Below are 19,635 nucleotides of genomic sequence, written 5' to 3'. Positions count from 1 at the left end.
CAATCAACATTTTGTTCCAATTTTGAAGCGTGGCGACACACACACACACACACACACACACACACACACACACACACACACACACACACACACACACACACACACACACACACACACACACACACACACACACCTCTGTGGGCTTGTGAACACAGCAGAGAACGATCAGGGATTCAGTCAGTTGAAATAACCTCCAGTCTTTGGGTGTAAGGGTCCAGCCCACAATCTCAAATCCAATCTCGCTGTGCTAGCAGAACAAACACGGCACGTCGACGGCCGTAATGTTCGAGAGAAAAAACCATGCAATCCTCTTGCCTCGACTCATTTAGTCTGTCAATTAACTCCAGCTCGTCAACTCTGACTCAATTAATCAGGTCTAATTACTTTAACGCATTTGCCGGCACATCCCTTTTGATTAGGTCCACAGAAATGAGACTGTGTTTTACAGAGTGCACATCCAGGCAAAAGGGAAATTCTGAAATCCTAATGAGGGGTTAAATAAGGTCAGGAGGAGTTTGCTCAAATTTGCCTCGACTCAAATTGCGCTAAAAACTAATATAAAAAAGCATGAAAAAAAAAGTAGCGGTTTCAGCCGGTGCACACTTGTGGGTACACACAAGCTTAATAATAATGAACAGGGAAAGAAAAAAAAAAGAACCCTAGGAGGATCCAATGGGAGTGCAGGCCGAAACAGGAAGCCCTAGAGAGGAGCTAATAGAATCTTGCGTATCAGCGCTGCTCATCGCGGGGCTATACAAGACCTCATTTACGGCGAGGGGGGGGAAGAGGGAGTCGCGCCGCGGAGCGCACGGTATCCTCAGGCCACACTCTACAGGAGGCAGTTGGCTTGATAACCGCCACGGCTCCTGAAGCACGGGCCACGCAACGCCAGCCGGAGGCAACGCACACGCACGGCTGCACACGTGCATTAAAATAGCACGGCAGCCGCACACCAACGAATGCATGCATGCATGCATACATACATACATACATACATACATGCGTGCATGGCACCCAAACGTGTGTGTATCCATGCACAGGAATACATTAACATAATGAAATTCAAACTCGCGAGCAGGTATGTTTACTGCCATGTGACTTAATGATATCCTACATAGGTTTAGCTCTGACACTGTGTAGAGTAACGACAGCTGGCCAGTGAGGGCTCAGAACAAACACGCTGTCCCATAATAAAGATTTGTCTATACTTTTAATAACCAGACAGGGGCTTTTGTCTACATTCGCTTTTATCCGCAATCAATCATGTTTTTTCGTCTGCTTTCTGAATGATTGATTACGTCTGTTATTATCTGATGCAACAACAGGACCAGTTAGGAATATCTTAAAAAGGTACCCCCACCCCCCCCCCCCCCCCCCCCCCCCACCTCAAGAAATTAACCCATGTACCATCTGGTGAAGGACCGGGTCTCTCTCTCTCTCTCCCTCGCTCTCTCTCGTACAGACTGGAGGATATTCCTCCTGCTGTTCTATATCCCCACTTTTTCTCAACCCACTTCCTGAACACACACACACACATTCTGTGCCACTGGCCCCTCCCCCCTCATTAAACTGCTGTCCCTCATTCTCTCCCTCTCCCTCCCTCTCTACGCATCTCTCTCTCCATCTCTCCCCACACCTTCTCTCGCCCTGGAAATACCTTTTATTGATCAGCGCTCAAATGGTGGAGAAGGTCAGGGGTGTGGTAATTACGCTCAGGGACACTGAAACATGCACTACACGGCCGACACACACACACACACACACACATTATTAAAAACAAACAGCCAGCCAAATAAAGCCATTGTCGATGAGCCATGAGATTCAGCTCCCCGTATCACATTTTATTACCAGTCTGCATTGGCCCTGTTATGCATCTAAAGAACAATTTCATTTACAACAGGACTGCCAGCCTCCCGCTGCGCACATAGAACAACCCTAGTGAAGCTCCCTAAGGACGGAATAACTCAAGAAATCAAACGCACACCGAGAGGCCACGGGCTGCTCGGCCATCCATCACGTAGTCGCTTGCTTGTCTAGCAGCTGTCCATCCCCCCCCCCCCCGTCACCCCCCCTCACCCAACCCTTAACCCTCACCCTGCTATCTCCAGCTCCACCTCTTTGAACCAGGGTCAGCCTAAAGTTACACTCACACCCTCACACAGGTCACTAAAGTCTTTCCCACAGTGCCCCTTCAAACACAGCGCCATCGTCTTCACGTCCCTGCCCTGTTAACTGCTGGTGGTGTTTACCCCAACAAGCACGTATACAGGTCCTCCACGCGTCGATATCTCACAACATTTACCGTCGCCATTGAAGCACCGTGAACCAAATGAGGCTCCTTTTACCGTCTAATCTTAGATTTTAGTGCATAATTACACCGTGCAGTGTGGATTTAACATCACTACGTCTGCAGTGCACACTAAAAAGGAAAAAACAACCGTCTAAGTGGAACTGTGGTCGTTAGCGGGGTCTTTGTGAGCACCGTAAAACGTCTGTTCCCAGCCGGCGACCGGCGGTTACCAGAAGCTGATCTGAGGTCAGATCGGAGGTCTCCGTCAGGACTGAACCGGGAGTTGGGGTCACGACGCTGCCCGCTGACGCCAGGCCAGCGTCTCCAGGTCACCATGGCTGACATCATTAACCTAGGGCCAGCTCCCCCGGGTCACATGGTCGGCCACTAAATGACCTTACTTCTCAAAACGTTCATTATGTCGTGCCTAGCAGTTTCGTCCTGAAGTCTTTGTGTGTGTGCAGGTTGGAACATGTTTCAGCTAAATCTTCGCCAAAGCTCCCCTTTCTCAAAGTACGACAATAAGAGTGATGAAAAGGAAAAGGAAAAGGCACAAAAGGGAGAATGAAAAGGGTTTGAAAAAAGGAATGCAGTTATAGACGGAAATTGACAATACATTACTGACACGAAGGGGGGAAGGGGGGGTAGGAGAGAACACTGGCTCATCTATAACCCTCGCTCTTTTTTTGCCCTTCACACCTGCGCACTCAGACTAATGAAGACCCATAAAGAGCAAGTTGAAGTGCAAGGTGAAAGGCTGCGTGAGTGTGTGTGTGTGTGTGTCTGTATGTCTGTGTGTGTCTGTGTGTGTCTGTGTGTGTGTGTGTGTGTGTCTGTGTGTGTGTCTGTGTGTGTGTGTGTGTCTGTGTCTGTGTCTGTGTCTGTGTGTGTGTGTGTGTGTGTGTGTGTGTGTGTGTGTCATGAGTGAGCGAGAAGACACCTGCCAGTTAAATTGCCTGCATCTGACATTTAAAAGAGCTTTAAATGGCCGTTTTAATGAAGTCCCGGTGAGGTGGAGATGAAGTGGAGAAAGGGATGAGTGGACTTGAGAAGATGAGGCTTGGTGAGTAATGGGGGAGAGAGAAAAGCAGGAGAAAAGAGAGGGAAACACGAGAAAACGGCGATGGATCGAATCGAGTAGCTGAGAGGATTCTGAGCATTTAGAAATTTGAAATGTTGCTTAGCCAAGTCAAAAGGTTGTTCAAATTCTAGGTAATATGATTATTATTATAATATGCATAGTATTATGATAACTGTAAATACATTATGATTTTACTGTTATAGCAGTTAAAACAGTGATACTTGCAACAAAGAATTGCAATACTCGCAAATGCTTCTATTGTATTAGGTGCAGTAGTAGTAATAGTTATACCTATGAGGTGGTAACATTCCCCAATGGGGAATCCATGAGTTCTACAAAATGATCAGAGTCTTCCATCGGTGTCCCTCCTGTGTGTGTGAGTTGTGCTCTGTAACACATGCAGGGCCATGCCCAGTCCATCAGTCAGGCCAAGCTTCCCCTGTCCCCTAGGATCTCCTTCTGCACATACCAGTGCAGTGTAGCACACTCAATGAATTGACACTCAGTGTGTGTGTGTGTGTGTGTGTGTGTGTGTGTGTGTGTGTGTGTGTGTGTGTGTGTGTGTGTGTGTGTGTGTGTGTGTGTGTGTGTGTGTGGTGACATTCCACAAATCCAGCAGACTGGTCTAATGATGTCCCCAGTCTGACTAAATCAAAGCAAACCCAAGCTTCTAGAGAGAAGGATAAATAGGAGGGGGGGGGGGGGGGGGGGGGGGGGGGGGAGAGCGAGAGAGAGAGAGAGCAAGAGAGAAAGAAAGAGAGGGAGAGAGAATGGAAGAGACAATGAGAGACAAGGAGAATGAAAGACAGAAAGGAAGAAAATGGAAGAGAGTGGAAAGGGAGAGAGGGAAAATTAGTGAAAGGGGGAAAGAAAATGCGAGGGCAGGAGAGAGAGAATGGGATACAGAGAGGAAATCCCCACAATTTCTCACACTTCCTCTCGCTAATAACCAGTAGCCTGTATGAAGGGCCACTGGGAATGAATGGTATTGTGGGGAAAGGTCAGGGGTCAAACCAGCATGCCGCCAGTAATGTATAAAGAGAGTGGAGAGTGAGGAAGGATGCCTGGAGCACCATTTCAATGACAAGCAACTCGTGGGACAACAAGCTTTCCCTAGCACTGCTGAAAAACACATTTGGACTGCCCATTTGGCACATTGCTTGACAGCAAAATGGATGGGCGCTCTCGTTTTAAAACCTAATGAAATATGTATCAAAGTGAAATTGATATTCCAGATGACACGTCACACAAAAAAGTGTGAGCTTTTCATTTCATATAAATTAATTGCCTGATATAAGGGCTAATAAGCAACTTTGAGCCGAGGAGGGATGGAGGTGGCCTATTAGAGATTCTCGTCTAATACAGTCCTCAGAGACGCAGTGGACTTACCGAGTTGATGCAGGCCAGCTCCTTGTTGAGCAGCCAGGGCAGCGAGAGCCGTCCTTCCCCCTTGTAGCAGGACTGGATGCGCTCCTTGATCTTCTCCTTGATCCTCCGCAGTGTGAACAGGCAAAGCGCCGACTCCTTGGGCGGTTTGGCCCGGTTCTTCTGGCCCTGGGAGAAGACGGTGAACAGGATGTCCTCGTCCTCCGAGATGCCCAGGCTGTTGGCCAGCAGCCGGCCGGGCCGGGCCAGGTAGGCGTCCTGCACCAGCCGGTACTCCACGCCGTCCTTGGTGCAGCCGATGGGGAACTCGACGTAGGAGTAGAACTTGGGGTCGTCCACGCACAGCCGCACGATTTTGGAGGTGAAGAACTGCTCGCCGCTGGCGTCCGGCGACGTCAGCTGGGTGTCCAGCTGCATGGTCAGGTAGTAGACGAAATGCTCACTGCTGAAGCTGTACACGTAGTAGATGTCGAAGGCGGGGAACTTGGACAGCGTGTCCGACGGGATCTTGAGCTGCGACGACACAAACTCGTCCTGGTACACGAAGCTGAACATGTCGGCGTTCTCCTCGTTCTCCATCAGCTTGCGGCTGGACAGCGTGGGGAAGTATTCAGACTTGCCGTCGATGGGCGTGCCGATGAAGAGCTTGCTGGTTGGGTTGTGCGGTGAGCTGATGATCACCCCGGACATGGTGCCCGACTCGGCCACGCTGGACAGGTAGTGCTCCTTGCGGTGGTGCGGCTCGCCCAGCTTGAACAGGTCGTCCAGACGCAGGAACTGGCAGATGCCCTGCGAGGTGCTGCCGCAGGCGATGAGGCGGTTCTGGGCGTAGTCGATGAGCAGCAACTTGTTGACGTTGGGCGTCTGGGAGAGCTCGTGGGGGCACGACTGGACGCTGGGCGGCGGGTAGCACTTCTCGTTGTCCACCACCGAGCCCGTCATGTGGTTGCGCAGCTTGGTCAGGTTGCTGGAGAGCTTGAAGATCCAGTTGATGGCTCCCACGTACACCTCCCCGGTCTTGTTGTGGATGGCCAGGTGGGTGAGTCCCGACTCCTGGGGCGAGAAGCGTCTGAAGGGCGGTGGTTGGCCACCGCAGAGGGAGGGCACCGCGAGGAACAGGAGCCCCGCGAGGCACAGCACGGGCCCCGGGCCAGGGCTGGCCGCTGATCCAGCTGAGGGACACATGTCCGGGATAGGGGCGAGGCTGCAGGAGACAGGGGAAGAGGAGGAGGAGGAGGAGGAGGAGAAAAAGGCACCAATCCCTGGTCAGGCGTTGCCTCTGTATTCAGCCAGGAATGCGGCGGGGCAGGCCGAGATGGGGAGAGGAGCTAGAAGGGGAGACCGAGCTCCTTTAGGTTGGCTGTCCTCTTCTGAACGTTGAGTCATCTATATCAATATCAGCAGAGCAACCAGGGGGGAGGTCTTGGGAGTCCTGCAAGGGAGAAAAAAAAAAAAAGAAAGACACGTTGAGCTACAGAGGGAACGTAATTCTATTGATTGACAGACCTAAAAGATTCATATCCAAATATAGGATTGACATTGAACCAGTGTGATAAATAAATTATCCCGCGTTAAGTCTGAAGGGCAAATGTGTGTCGGCATTTAATGAGTCGAGACAGCCCATGAGGTAGCGGCTGATTATGAAAAGCTCTGTGCGTATAATGCAAACACTGTGGCGAGATGAGTTATAGACCCCCGGCGATGAACTCTTTAATAACTCCCTGCCTGACCGGAGAGGCTTTGGGAAAGGCCAGGGCTTGGGAAGGCGCCAAAAGGCTGTGTAATATTGACAGCCTGCAATTTATTGGGGGTGCTGCCTTGGAGCCTATTCCCTGTCTCTGTTACCAGGGTGTGTACACGCTGGCCAGCATCCTCTTATCCTAATGATCCCGGGCAGCACGCACGCCGGCAGAGAGCTACACTTCCAGAGAGTGTTTAGAAGCCCCTGCCATGCATCATGATATGGTAAACCACTGGAGAGAGGACAAAGGGCTCAGGATAAATAACTATCGAGTACACTTTTTAGCCCTTTGTCTCAGTCAAATTTGATCCATCGTTGTTCTTTCGGTCGCTCAGCACCTCACCACAATACTATGCTTAATGCCGGTGTATCAGTGTCTTATTGGCAGGAACAACAGGCCGTTTTCAAACAGAATAAAGCACAGCCACAAACACACACCCACACCCAAGCCACAAGAAATACTGCAAAAAAGGGATCCCATTCCGATGCTCAGATGTAAAGGAAATAATTTGGGTGATTGAGTGGCAGAACAGAGGTAATGAAAAGGGCTGCAAGCTTGTCATGAGCGGGAGAAGGCTAGGAGAGGAGCTGGAATGTGTGGCCGGGCACTTCTTGACAGGCCAATCATGTTCCTGCATTGCGGGGACATTAGTTCTCCTCTAAATGCTGAATATGCAAAAAATAAAAAGCAACCCAACTCTCCCAGGACCGATGAGATTAGATTTCACCTTGAATATCAAGACATCGTCAAAATCAGGCTTGTGTGTGTGTACTCCATACATCATGTATATAAAACACACACACATATATATATATATATATATATATATATATATATATATATATATATATATATATTAATCAAAATGGGAGGGGTGAAAGTGAGGAGGTGTGGGGCCTTTTCTTTTTTTCCCTGTCCGTTCTTAGTCTTCTTCGTTGTCAAATATTCCCCTAAGAGCTGCCAGCAGAAAAGGAGGCAATGGGGGGGGAGACAGTTTGCCACATGTAAAGGGAAGTATGAAAAAATAAAGAGGGGCCTAACAGTAATTCTTCTTCATTTTGGATCGGTGGCAGCTTGACAGTGTGCAACAGCGTGTGAACGGAGCCCACAACAAATTGTATCTTGGGGGGAAGTCTCCACTGTGCTTGTTATCAGCTCAGTCTCATAAACACCACTCTACAACCTAGCGCGCTGCAACCTAGCGCGCTGCAACCTAGCGCGCTGCAACCTAGCCCGCTGCAACCTAGCACACTGCAACCTAGCGCGCTGCAACCTAGCGCGCTGCAACCTAGCACGCTGCAACCTAGCACGCTGCAACCTAGCGTCCGCATCCAATTTCTGTGGCAGAAATACATTGGTTTAGAAAAATACCGGAAAAGGGGGGGAATATAATATGGCAGGAAGAGTTTCTCGGTCGGCAGACAGGAGTGGCGGGGAAATGACAGCCAGGTAAGGATATTGTCATTCACTCAGCATTTCCTCTCCTACCATGCCGACATTCCTGTCTGGCTTTCATCCTCTCTTCCCAGGCCTCCACCCTCAATTCCCTCTATCCACCTCCCGGTCCTCCAGCAAGTGGGATCTTGTGGGGGGGGGGGGGGGGGGGGGGAATCTGTCATGAGAGGCAGAGGCTGTCACTCCGTCGGAGATGGAGGAAGAGGGAGTAGGGTTCAACGCGCGAGGATGGGTTATGAAGGGCCAGAGTTGATTGGATTTCCTATCAGGAGCCACAATCCATGGAGTGAGAGGGTGCTGGAACACTGCCTTGGGGGGGGTCAGATACCCAGCAGGGGGACAAGGTAGAGAGTTTGGGAGGGGGGGGGGGGGGGGGTTGGTGCTGGGAGAGGGCTCCAGACATAACACAGGGATGATGACTTAGTGTGACAAGAGGGGGGACATGTAGGAGGGTGTGTGTGGTGCGGGCTGGGGTCTGAAATTGCTCTCTTCAGCTGTGTTTTTTATTTAGTTTGTTTACAAGATGGACGCGATGGGGGAGGGGGTTATGCCCCCGCGACACGCTGGTGCAGAGGAAAGGGGGGAAAATGAGAGAAAATAGTGTGTGTGTGTGTGTGTGTGTGTGTGTGTGTGTGTGTGTGTGTGTGTGTGTGTGTGTGTGTGTGTGTGTGTGTGTGTGTGTGTGTGTGTGTGTGTGTGTGTGTTATGGCCTGCCCAATTGTACACCCCCCCCTCACACTACCCCACTCTTCCAAAGTAGCTAAACCTGTCCGTTCAGATAGTGAGCCCGTGCCGGCCGGGGCTGCCTGCTGATTTATTGCTGCTGGCATATCAATTATAGTGTTTTCTGCTGGAGGAGAGGAAGACGAGGAGCAAGGAGATGAGAGGGAAAAGAGAGCGAGAGGAGACGAGCGAGAGAGGAATGAAGGGAAAGCAACGGAAAAGAAGAGGAATGGCCACATTGCGCACACCAATTCTCTCGCTTCTGCGCTGCACATCGCGGCACAAAAAAAAAACACACAGTTCACAAAGAAATTGCACCCCCACCCTCATCTCACCAAAAGCACCCAGCCCAAAGAACCCATCCGCCCACACAGCTGCACGGATGGACGAGAAAAACACTAAACATGAATATGTGGAAGCATTCCACATATTACGGAGATCAAAGCCAACGCATCCGACGCATCCCAAATCAAACGCCCCTCCCTCTCCCATCTCCGTGCACACACAGTCTGCCGTGGTAGGGGGCTTTACACCGGGGGGGTCGTGTGCCGAGATGGACGTGGCCGAGAGCTAAGTGTTAGTTAGGGGTGTATGTGTGTGTACGCACGTGTATGTGTGTGCATTAGAGAGGAGAGGGGGGGGGGGGGGGGGGTAAGGGTAGAAGCGATGCGCCAAAACCCTAATCCCCATCACACCAACCCCCACCCCCCCATTTACACTGGGGGACGTCTAATCTCCACCATCACAACTACCACCTCCACCACGATCTGCATATGGGCAGAATGGATTACGCCCCCATCCTCCCCACCCACACAAACACACTAACACACCCGCCCTCCCCCCCTCCCAGCAGACACTGCCGAATAGTCGAGCAGGAGGCTGCGTGGACCGACAGACGGAAGGGTGTGATCCCATGGGGTAGACTACACAAATCAAAACACACACGCACACACACACAGAATACATACACACAGACATAGACACAAACAGACATAAACACACCAAGTTAAACTACACTTATTACACACCACCTAGCCCCGCCAAGCTCATCCACCCACAAAACAAACACACACTTACAGGTAGGCATAGACAGACTGGTGGATTACAGGCTGAGCCCTGCCTAGTTGGTCTACTGTCTGCCGCGGCCAGTGGTTTAGGGACGGGGGGGGGGGAACTAAATATTGATTCATGCGAGTATCGGGATTCTTTTTGCTTCCACAGTCATCGCATTGTCAGGTCGAACAATGAGAAATACATTTAAGCTAGAAACGTCAATGTGATGTTAACGTCCTACAGAGGGCACCATGATGTGTTCGCCAATAGTACATCACCATCAACTACGTTCAGCTCTGATTGGCCACGTCCATTAACAAAAAACAGCAGCGGACGCGGATGGACGTGGAGGACCAGAACCCCAATGTTAAAACCAAACGTTAAAACCAAAATGACAAAATCACAATTTTTTTTTCAAATGTACAGAATTGCGATGCTTGAAAGGAATAACGTTTTGCTCGGCCAGTGAGCTAGCCGTGTTCAACAGCTCCGTCTCCATAGCTCCTGTCAACACAGAGGACGACATTGCGCAAAGCGATTGATTGCATTGCCTCGAAAGGAGAATCATTCCCGTATTAACAAGTGGTAGCCTTGTAGCAAATTACATTTACATAACATTGATTCATTTAGCAGACGCTTTGATCCATAGCGACTTTGGACAGCTTATTAAAAAAAAAAAAAAGAAGAATGAAATAAACACAGCTTATGCTTCTGTTCGGCCCGTCCGCAAAGCCAAGTGAAACCGTCAGACAGCTGGCTATAATGGGAGTGCAGCTCCTGCACCATTAACGTGCTCTGCTGTATCCTATTGTTGATGTACTGTATCATTTCCTTCCTGCGTTGACTCGCGGAGAAGGCTGACATGCAGATTCTCGGGGCCTATAAAAGGTCCCTTACGAGCGTCCCCCACCGCCACCACCAACCCCTCTTCCCTTCTCCAATTCCACCACTTTTATAACAATGTAAATCAGTTTAGCGGAAGATTGAACGAAAATGGTCCGTCGCCCCCGATATGATGTACAAGCTCCAGGTACCATGCCAAAAAAAACTTTGCAGTGCAAGACTAAAATAAAACAGTGAGTGAGTGAGTGAGTGAGAGTGTGTGTAAGGACTAAGCAAAAACATTTGTAATAAGTGAGGGAATGTATCAATAAGCTGGCTTACAAACGCACTCTACAGGAACTTCAATTTTTCTCTCCCCCTCCTAAAGTAGGGTTGGCGCGGAGGAAGTATTTTTGTTTACAAGCCGGGGTTTCCAGGCCGCTCGTCTGTTTCATGGGATAATGGGTTTAAGATTTCATTCCAAAATGGCTTTTTGAGTGGGTTTCATGAGCCATGAGGAGATTAAATGCATAATCATGAAACAATCATCGGAAATAACGACACGTCCCCTGCCTAAATCTCTACGAGTATGACATACGATGATTAACTTATTTCCAGGTCTTCTGTTTTTTTTCGGAGACTGTAGCTGGAACACGTAAAAAAAAATAAGAAACTGCACAGCCAAAGATAAGAAGACAGTGAGCATAGGGACAACTGCTCCCAGTGTGCCACGCAGATTACAAGACAAGCCTGTGTGTGTATGTGCATGAGTGTGTGTGTGTCCGAGACAGCTGGTAACCTGTGGTTACAAACAAATGTCTCTTCCCATGCCGTCATGTGAAGCCACATGCACACTTACAAAAACCCCGACCACAAATCCTTTTTTCGTTTTTACAAGGAAAGACGACAATATGCACACAAGGGGGGCGATACAACGCTCATCGCTGACACGCAAGTATTCAACTACGCACACACAAGAGGGTTTTTGTGTGCAAGTTCAGGACACAGTTGTCTGGGGCCCACTGACGGCATTCCTTCAATCTGGGCCAAGACGGAGGAGGGCGGGGTCAGACCTGGAGTGTGTGTGAGTAGAACGGACACCCACCGCCTTGTTGCCAATCACACACAGACACACACACACAGTACACACACATCCATACATACACCCCTCCCTCAGGAGTCACGAGATCAGGCCCCAGAGACAGATCCCTCGTAAAGTCCGCTCACACTGGGAATGTGGGCGGAATGTGAACTGGCCAGGACTTCAATGCCTTTCGGCAAAGCCTTGATACACGGAATCCATCACCCCATCAGACCACTAGCTGGGGGAGTGTAGCTATGCTACAAGTGACAGGTGCCGGCTTTTTTTTTTTTTTTTTTTCTCTCTCAATCTTCTCTCCCCCTCCGCTACAAAGACAGTGTTGTATTGCTTTCCTTCCCCCTCTTTCCACAAGTCAGCGTTTGTCTTTGTAAGGTTTGTACGAGAGCACGAGACCAACAGCAGACTCGCAAAAATAAACTATTCAGACAGAGAGGGTCGCGGCGGGGTCAGTGCCGACAGCCGTGGCACCGGCATTGTTGTTGGTGTTCAAGACCGGAGCGGACAAAGTTTGTTTGTTGTGAGGAGGAGCGAGGAGAACAGACCTCGTGTTTCACAGAGTCGGTGAAAAATGAATCGATTGTTGCCAAAATATCTGATCAGCGAGTCTATCAGATGTTTTAAAGAGCGTGTTTCAAATTAAGTCTTAAACAGAGCACTGAGGGGCAAGATAGTAAACAATGTGCTGACGCCGGGTAAACTCCTAATGATCTGACACAGAAAAGAGTAAATACATTGGCCTTGAGGACCGGGATCGAACTCCCCAGGAGGGCTCCACGCCAGAGCTCCTCCTGCTGTCATTACCGACCCACCCGAACAGCAGCAGACACACCACTTCCATCCATCCCTCCCCCTCGGCCTCTGCATGAACAGGCCTTTGACGCACGCACGCACGCACACACACACACACACACACCTATTCCTTTCTCACACCAACAGGCCTCTTTTGACATCAGTGTTAAATCTAATGGTTTTGAAGGAGATCCGTGGGACGCGACAGACCAACGCGGTGGTCCAAACGTTTCAGACATCATGCCCAATGGCCTTTAGCTTCTCCAGGTAAACAAAGAATGGGTCTTCTGTTGCATCCTGTTTCTTGGAGGCTCTGTTGTGCTGTACGCCCCATAAAACCTGTCAGGGTTTTCAAAGAAGCGAAAGAAATATGCAAACAATCACACTCACACACACACACACACACACACAAACATACTCACAAACGCATGAAAAGAAAACACACTCAAAACGGACACGGAGCCAGGTGCCGTCAGATTAGTGGTTTAGTCTTAATCTCCTGACAGCGCGACGCCGGCCGGGACAGTCTTTCCTTTTCCTGACAAATCCTGTGCGTGCGTGTGCGTGTGCGTGTAGGTGGGATAGATAGTTAATATGTAGGTCACAGAACACCCGAGCGTCTCTCGCACATACACAGACACACACACACACACACACACACACACACACACACACACACACACACACACACACACACACACACACACACACACACACACACACACACACACACACACACACACACACAGCTAGCTGTCTATCCAACCAAGGACATCCACATGCAGTTGTCAACACAACGTTGAAATGTAGAGTTGTCATTGCTAGCATGAGCATGCTTCTATTGACCCAGTGCGTGTGCGCACGTGCGTGTGCGTCTGTGTGTCAGAGGCATCACTCTATTCACTTCCCCCTGGATTCCACACGACCACGTCATATAGCACAATACAGTGATTATTATATCAGAAATTAAATACAAACATAAACCTGCTCCCTTGTGACTAAAACTGAAATAGGACCTCTGGCAGGCGGCTGTGAGATTGAGTAAGTGTTGGCGTAAGTCAGTGAAATTGTCAGATTCTTTATGGAGTAACCTCAATTATCGAACCACATATCACGCATTCCCCTTGCGCAGAGCTGTGTGTGGGTACTAAACTATGCATTGAAGGCAGCAATCACAAGTCGAGCATGTCACTGCATGCCAACGCCTGCAGAACCCAAATAACCAACGCCAGAGAGGTGCTGCCCGTCACAACAAACAGCGGAGCTCTGATCTTCCTGGGGCTCTGCAACAGAGTTTTTCAGCGACATTTGGAGGTGTTTCCAGCAGTTTGCACAGGGTGCCATGCATATGTGGCCGTAACGTAGGAATTTAGTTGAGAACAGATCCTGGCAATATCGAAATTGATGATTTGACTGGGAGTAAAAGCAATACAGGATTGCCGACAAACCGTTCACAATGGATACTGTGTGGAGGGGAGGGTACGATATATAAAACTGTAGACAATCATAAAGGTCGTGGATTTGTTGTAAGGCTTTATTCACTACGCCCATCTGTATTCCTTCTATCATAACAAAGCCAGCACATTCCATCATAAAGTCTGATTATATTCCGCCCATTGTGTTCACCGCGGAGGAATGCTGCCGACTGCCGTACAATACTAGACACAGTACTATAGAGCCTTCTACTACCCTTCCTTCCCTGCCTCCTCGCTTCCTTCTCAGGCTCCTCGCTTCCTTCCCAGGGTCCTCATGTCCTACCCTTCTCTTCCCTCCCTGTCTTATGAAGACCCCCAACACCAAGAACAGATTGGGCAGCCAACCATGCCAACAGACTGCTTAGCAGAGCAAGAAGAAGAAGAAGAAGAAGAAGATGAAGAGGAATAAAGCATTGGTTGGACAGCGTTGGCTCTTGTAAAAGGGAGAAAAAGCATCCGTCTGGCATTATAAATCCCCCTTCTCAAGGGGACCAGGATGAAGCTGGAGATAATAATGAGGACTATTGAGGTGGGGGCCAGGGACAAAAGAGGGGCGGGATAGGATGCAACGATTCAAGCAACAAAAAAACCATTGCAATGTCGGAAGTCACCAGGGCCCTTGTCAGGTTTAAAAAAAATGTCTTCCTCGATGCCAACATAAGCCTTTCATCATACATGTGACATGTCTAGGTGGGCGTAGGCACGGAATGCCACCTTGCCAACACTGGCACTGGTGGTGGTGGTGTGGGCGGAGGGGTGTGGGTGTTTATCGAATCACCACCGTTTGAACACAAAAGGCGTCTGTGATGTTTGCGCGGCGGTTAAAGAGCAAGCTAATGATGGCGGGGGGCGGGGGGGGGGGTGATGGTGGGCTCAATGGACCTGGTATCGCCTCAGGATCAGTGGGAGGAATGGCACAAAGGCAGGGCACAGAGAGGACATGTCGGTGAGAGACAGGAACCACAAGGAGAAGTCAAATGGAGAGTGGAAAAAAATAAAGCGGGGGGTTCAAATGGAGAGCCTGGTCACAGCTTATTATTCTCCTTTCAGTGGGAAGTGTGAGAACGGACAGATATGAATTCTGCAGAGAATCTCAAGGGGGCTCCCCGCGGCCTCCCTATCCAAAGCCTTTTGCACTACAAAGAGCTTTGAGCACTTAAAACCTCCACCCAACTAATGTCTTCCACGCTAACTGCCGGACCGCACATCAGGGCTTTGCTGTTCGTCACCCTTTGTGGGCCAGCGGATTGGAGCAGATTGATCACAGAGACGGGCGCCTTTGCCTCCCTTCATAAGTACTTCATAGGCCTGGCCCCATGCCCTGATTAGGCACAAACGACCAGCTCTCTACCTGCTCTACACACACACACACACACACACACACACACAGATGGACAAGCCAGTGGTCTGGTTCTCTGGACTCTGTACGCCATGCCATCCATCTTTGTCCATTAGAGATAATGTTGCATCCGGACGTACGCTGTCCGGATGGACGGCACACGCGAGCGAATCAGCAGATACTTTGCCTGGTTTTAGCCTGATCTCTAAATACTGTTACAACGCCATATGGCTTGTGTCACCGGCCATTGTAGCCAATGTATGCCTTCAGCCCAGCCCTGACGATTCACAGGACAGAGAAACAATAAGCCAGCTCCTACCCCCACATGATCATCTCACACACACACACACACACACACACCACTCCGATTGATTGATTTTAGACACTAATCAGCACACCTAGCAGTTCTGATTACATATGGCCGGCTATAGTTTATTTGTCGACAGGCGTTTTGACATCTCGGGAGGAAGGTGACATTTTATTGTGTACTTCAAGGTCAAGAAAAGTGGCAGAATGGGATTACTCTTCCTTTGTCCATGTGTCAAGAAAAATAAATCCATTGGATGATAAATTCCAATTTGAGGTGCGAGTTACATCCCTTCAACTTTATCCCGCCCAGAAACACAAACGCAGTCTCACCATAAAAATACTGGAGGACACACACACACCAACACCCACCCACACACACACACCCACCAACACTACATCCCATTAGAAATCACAGTGGGGCAGGAACGTCGTCCCTGCTTAAATAGCACCCTTACAGCTGAGTCAACCGAGGCCAAAGTTAATTATCTTCAGTGGCAGCGTGAGCTGGAGCTGAAACAAAAGACAAGCTTGCTTTATCTCAAAACTTCTCGCTCTGGGGCCAGGTTTTAAGCTGGTGACTATCCAAATGGAGTATGTGTGCGTGAGCGTGTCTGTGCGTGTGCGTGAACGTGTCTGTGCGTGTGCGATGTGCGTGTGTCTGTGCATGTGCGTGAGAGAGAAGGCAAGAAAGATATACAGAGGAGAGAGGGAGAGAGAAATAGGGAGAAAGACACTCAAGAGAATAGATAGGCCTTGAGAACTCCCCAAGTTCGTCAGCAGATATTTGCAGTGAAGTGTGGCCCGCACGCCTCGCTGCTCCTCTATAGCAGGGTTGAGAGACATAAAGAGGGAACATAAGTGAGCGAGTGACATGCGGATGAGGAAGACAAAAGGATGGGGGGAGAGAGAGAGAGAGAGAGAGAGAGAGAGCGAGAGCAAGAGCGAGAGCGAGAGAGAGAGACACAGAGACAGGCGGCAGATAGAAGTGATGAGAGGGGGGATATAGTAATAGGGAGGCAGAGTAATGGAGAGAGAGCGAGGGTTAAGGTAAGGTGAAAGCAGCAGTTGGAGATACCTTTTCAGGTTACCAACGAGGCGGAACGCGACGTGGAGCGGGGGGAGATTACCGGTGGCAGCGTCAGTACACGTTGAGCTAAGAGTTGACCGTGTGCTGGCTGCGCAGTTGGGTATCTGTCACACACAGCCATCGAGGTGCACTTTGAGCAGCTTCTACTCTAGAGAGAATACCTTTTTTCTGTTCCGTTTTGTAATATAAAAGAAAACAATTCACATGAGAATCCAGGACTTGCCTGCTTTGCCTTAGAGTCAATTCACAAAGTTCATCAGGTGGGGCTGTGTTGTAACTTTTACTCAGCCCCAGAAATCTTCTACGAGTATGATTATACACTTAGAAATCGTGATTTATTTTGGTCATCGTAATGACTCATCGGCAGACTATTAATCCACTAGCTATTAAACGTTCATTCCATTCCTAGACGGACGTGTTTTCTACCCGGCTCCAGCCAAGGGAGGTGGGCCCTCGGACCCGATGGGAGGGGCCGAGAGCCGGGCCGACCAGTCGGGCCGGTAGGATGAGTAACAGCAGCCTATTGTGTGTCTCTGCAGCGGGGGGGGGGGGGGGGGGGGGGGGGTAGGAAGGCGGTTGGAGCGCAAGACAAAGCGGCGATCCAGAGAGCTGGCGTTCATTAGGTCACATTACTGGCAGGCGGCCCCTTCGGTGTGTCGGGGCCGTGCGAATCATAACCCCGAGAGCTAGAGTAAACAGCTGAGAGTATGTTTCTCTCTTTGTGTCACTCTCGGTTTACATTGGGTGTTCCCATACCAGACAAAACGCCTGCAACAAGCGAGTAAAAAAAGAAAAAGGAAAAGAAAGAACACAACAGAGTAAAAAAAGGATCTGTCACCCAAAGGATCAGGAGTCTACGTTCAGTTGACATAAGCACAAACCGCAGACAAACCGAAGGATTGAGGGAGGGAGCGGCAGCAGAGGGCAAACACACACACACACCGAGTGAAAGAATAACAAAGAGTCTGGTCGTATAGGACGATACGGGTTCACGGAGGAGTGATAAGGACAGGAGGCATGCTGGGGAGTGGTGAGAGAGAGAGAGACAGAGAGAGATAGAGAGAGAGAGGATGACTGACATAAAGAGAAGAGGGTAGTCGGCCACTGGATAAATCAAGGGCTCTTACTTAACATAACACCACGGAGCGTTCTGGTGGACAACGCATGGTCGGGGGGCGGAGGCAGACATAACTCAGGCCTTTAAGGGGGCCGCTGCTCGCTTGATTCCACTCAAAAGAAAGACCCACATATCAAATTCCACAACTTGGGGTTTGCCAACTTTGCGTCAGCCGCAGCCGCGTAGGAAAATCTGTGTACCAGCACAGACACAACGGCCAGACAAGCGCACCGACAACATTATTTGTGAGCTCCAACATCATCCTCCCAATACAGAAGAAAAACAAAACACTTGAACGGCAGAGAGGTATTAAGAACAAAAGAAGGCTGGAGCAAGACGGCGCTACTTTATACCTCTTCACGGAAAGCTATACAACAACCCATTGCTGCAGTTGTTCCTCCTGGCTATTCCAGGCTGCTGCTAAACAATCAGCCCAGCCTCTTTCCATCACCCACCGGCCCCGGCCTTCACATTCTCAGCAGGCAAACATGGCCAGGTTTGTAAATATATCACAAAAACGCTAGCCAGGCAAATGACCTGCCACGAGTCCAGAGCCTTCCGGGGTTCAATGCCGCTCGTAATCCCAGCGATATTCCTCATCTGCTTTTACCACTCAGCGTCACTTTCCTAGCAGACTGGAAATACGGCCGGGGGGGATGTTTGACAGCCATTAACCGTCCATGTAGATGGATTCAGACGGGCTAAAACTTTGCACCTGTGTGGGACTTAATACATGCCGCTGCTAACAAGGCTGCGAAATGACAAAGCAGGAATATCCTTCGTGTTGCGAGTTCCCGGGGGTAGCGCATTTTAATTGGACACCTCTACGCTAGTATTACAAAAACAGACGGAAAAATCTGTCCGCAGAGGCGAGTGAAAGTCTCCCAAAGTTTAAATCTTTGTTTTAAAGCGGTGGTTAAATCTGACATTTCTCTAAAAAGTGTGGGCGCATCTTTTAGATTGACGTTTGTGAGACTTGCGCTTCATTTCCGTGTCATATAACTTCGAGAGGCCTTTCGTTCCCCCCGGCCAAACAAGTTTGCTGAAAGAAAATCTGTTGTATGAAGCGGAAGCATTAAAAACCAGATACCTAATAAGTCATGGTTACAAGAAAGCCGTGACCTATTATTTCACAAGCACTACTTGATAATGGGATTGGCCTGCTAAGCTGGCCTGCATCGCGGTGCCGCAATACACTCCCAATCCCTTCCGCGGGTCAGCTGAGTGCTGACCCTTCCCTTGATGAGCCGGGGGAGGCCTTGTATGCACTGGCCCGGCTTGTTAAAGCTCATGTGATTTGATCAAGAGGGCAGAAGGTTAAGACTTCCTCCAGTGACAAAAAAAAAAAACCTTGTTACCAGATATACTTTTGCGACTTGGATGGTGGGGGGACGGTCCTCAGAAAGAATCAGAGGATCTACTGTCGTATCCCCCCCCCTCCTCATTCAAATTGCTCCCATTTAAAAGGGTCCAATTCTAAAAAGGTGTTAACTGAATTCAACTGCCACTGGGTTGAGACCCCACTCCGAACCGTCTAGTCATTCGGAAAATAGACGCTCCGTTCCCCGAGAAAGAAACACATTTTTCCTGGTGGTTGGCGTCTTGCGGCATCCCTCGATTCCCTGCGCGGCCTGACCTTTCCGTGGACAGGATGGTGCCGTTCCATTACTGCTGGCGGTAAATGTGCGAAGCACCAGCCGCCGCAATTATCTGGGCCTAATGAATAACAGCAATGAGACAGAACCAAGGCGCACTACAGCCCTTCCTGCTCACCCAAAAGGCTACATTAGCATCTAAAATGCAAATTAAACTCTTAGACGAACTGCATTGGAGACCTCCTAGCCGAAAAGTATTATTGCTTCTCC

General features: G+C 49.7%; 1 protein-coding gene across 2 annotated transcripts in view; it reads right to left on the bottom strand.

Moving 5' to 3' along the window:
• Positions 1-19,635, bottom strand: part of plxna1b (plexin A1b) — a 170,232-nt gene that overhangs the window by 132,240 nt on the left and 18,357 nt on the right. For both annotated transcript variants that reach the window (XM_030374090.1, XM_030374092.1), the window contains exon 2: positions 4,761-6,189. In XM_030374090.1, coding sequence (XP_030229950.1) covers positions 4,761-5,942 — 1,182 coding nt within the window. In that variant the 5' untranslated portion in view covers positions 5,943-6,189. The remainder of the gene's footprint in view (positions 1-4,760; positions 6,190-19,635) is intronic.

Source organism: Gadus morhua, chromosome 13 (genome assembly GCF_902167405.1).
Source record: "Gadus morhua chromosome 13, gadMor3.0, whole genome shotgun sequence".
Taxonomy (NCBI): Eukaryota; Metazoa; Chordata; class Actinopteri; order Gadiformes; family Gadidae; genus Gadus; species Gadus morhua.
This window is presented reverse-complemented; position numbering and strand designations above follow the sequence as displayed.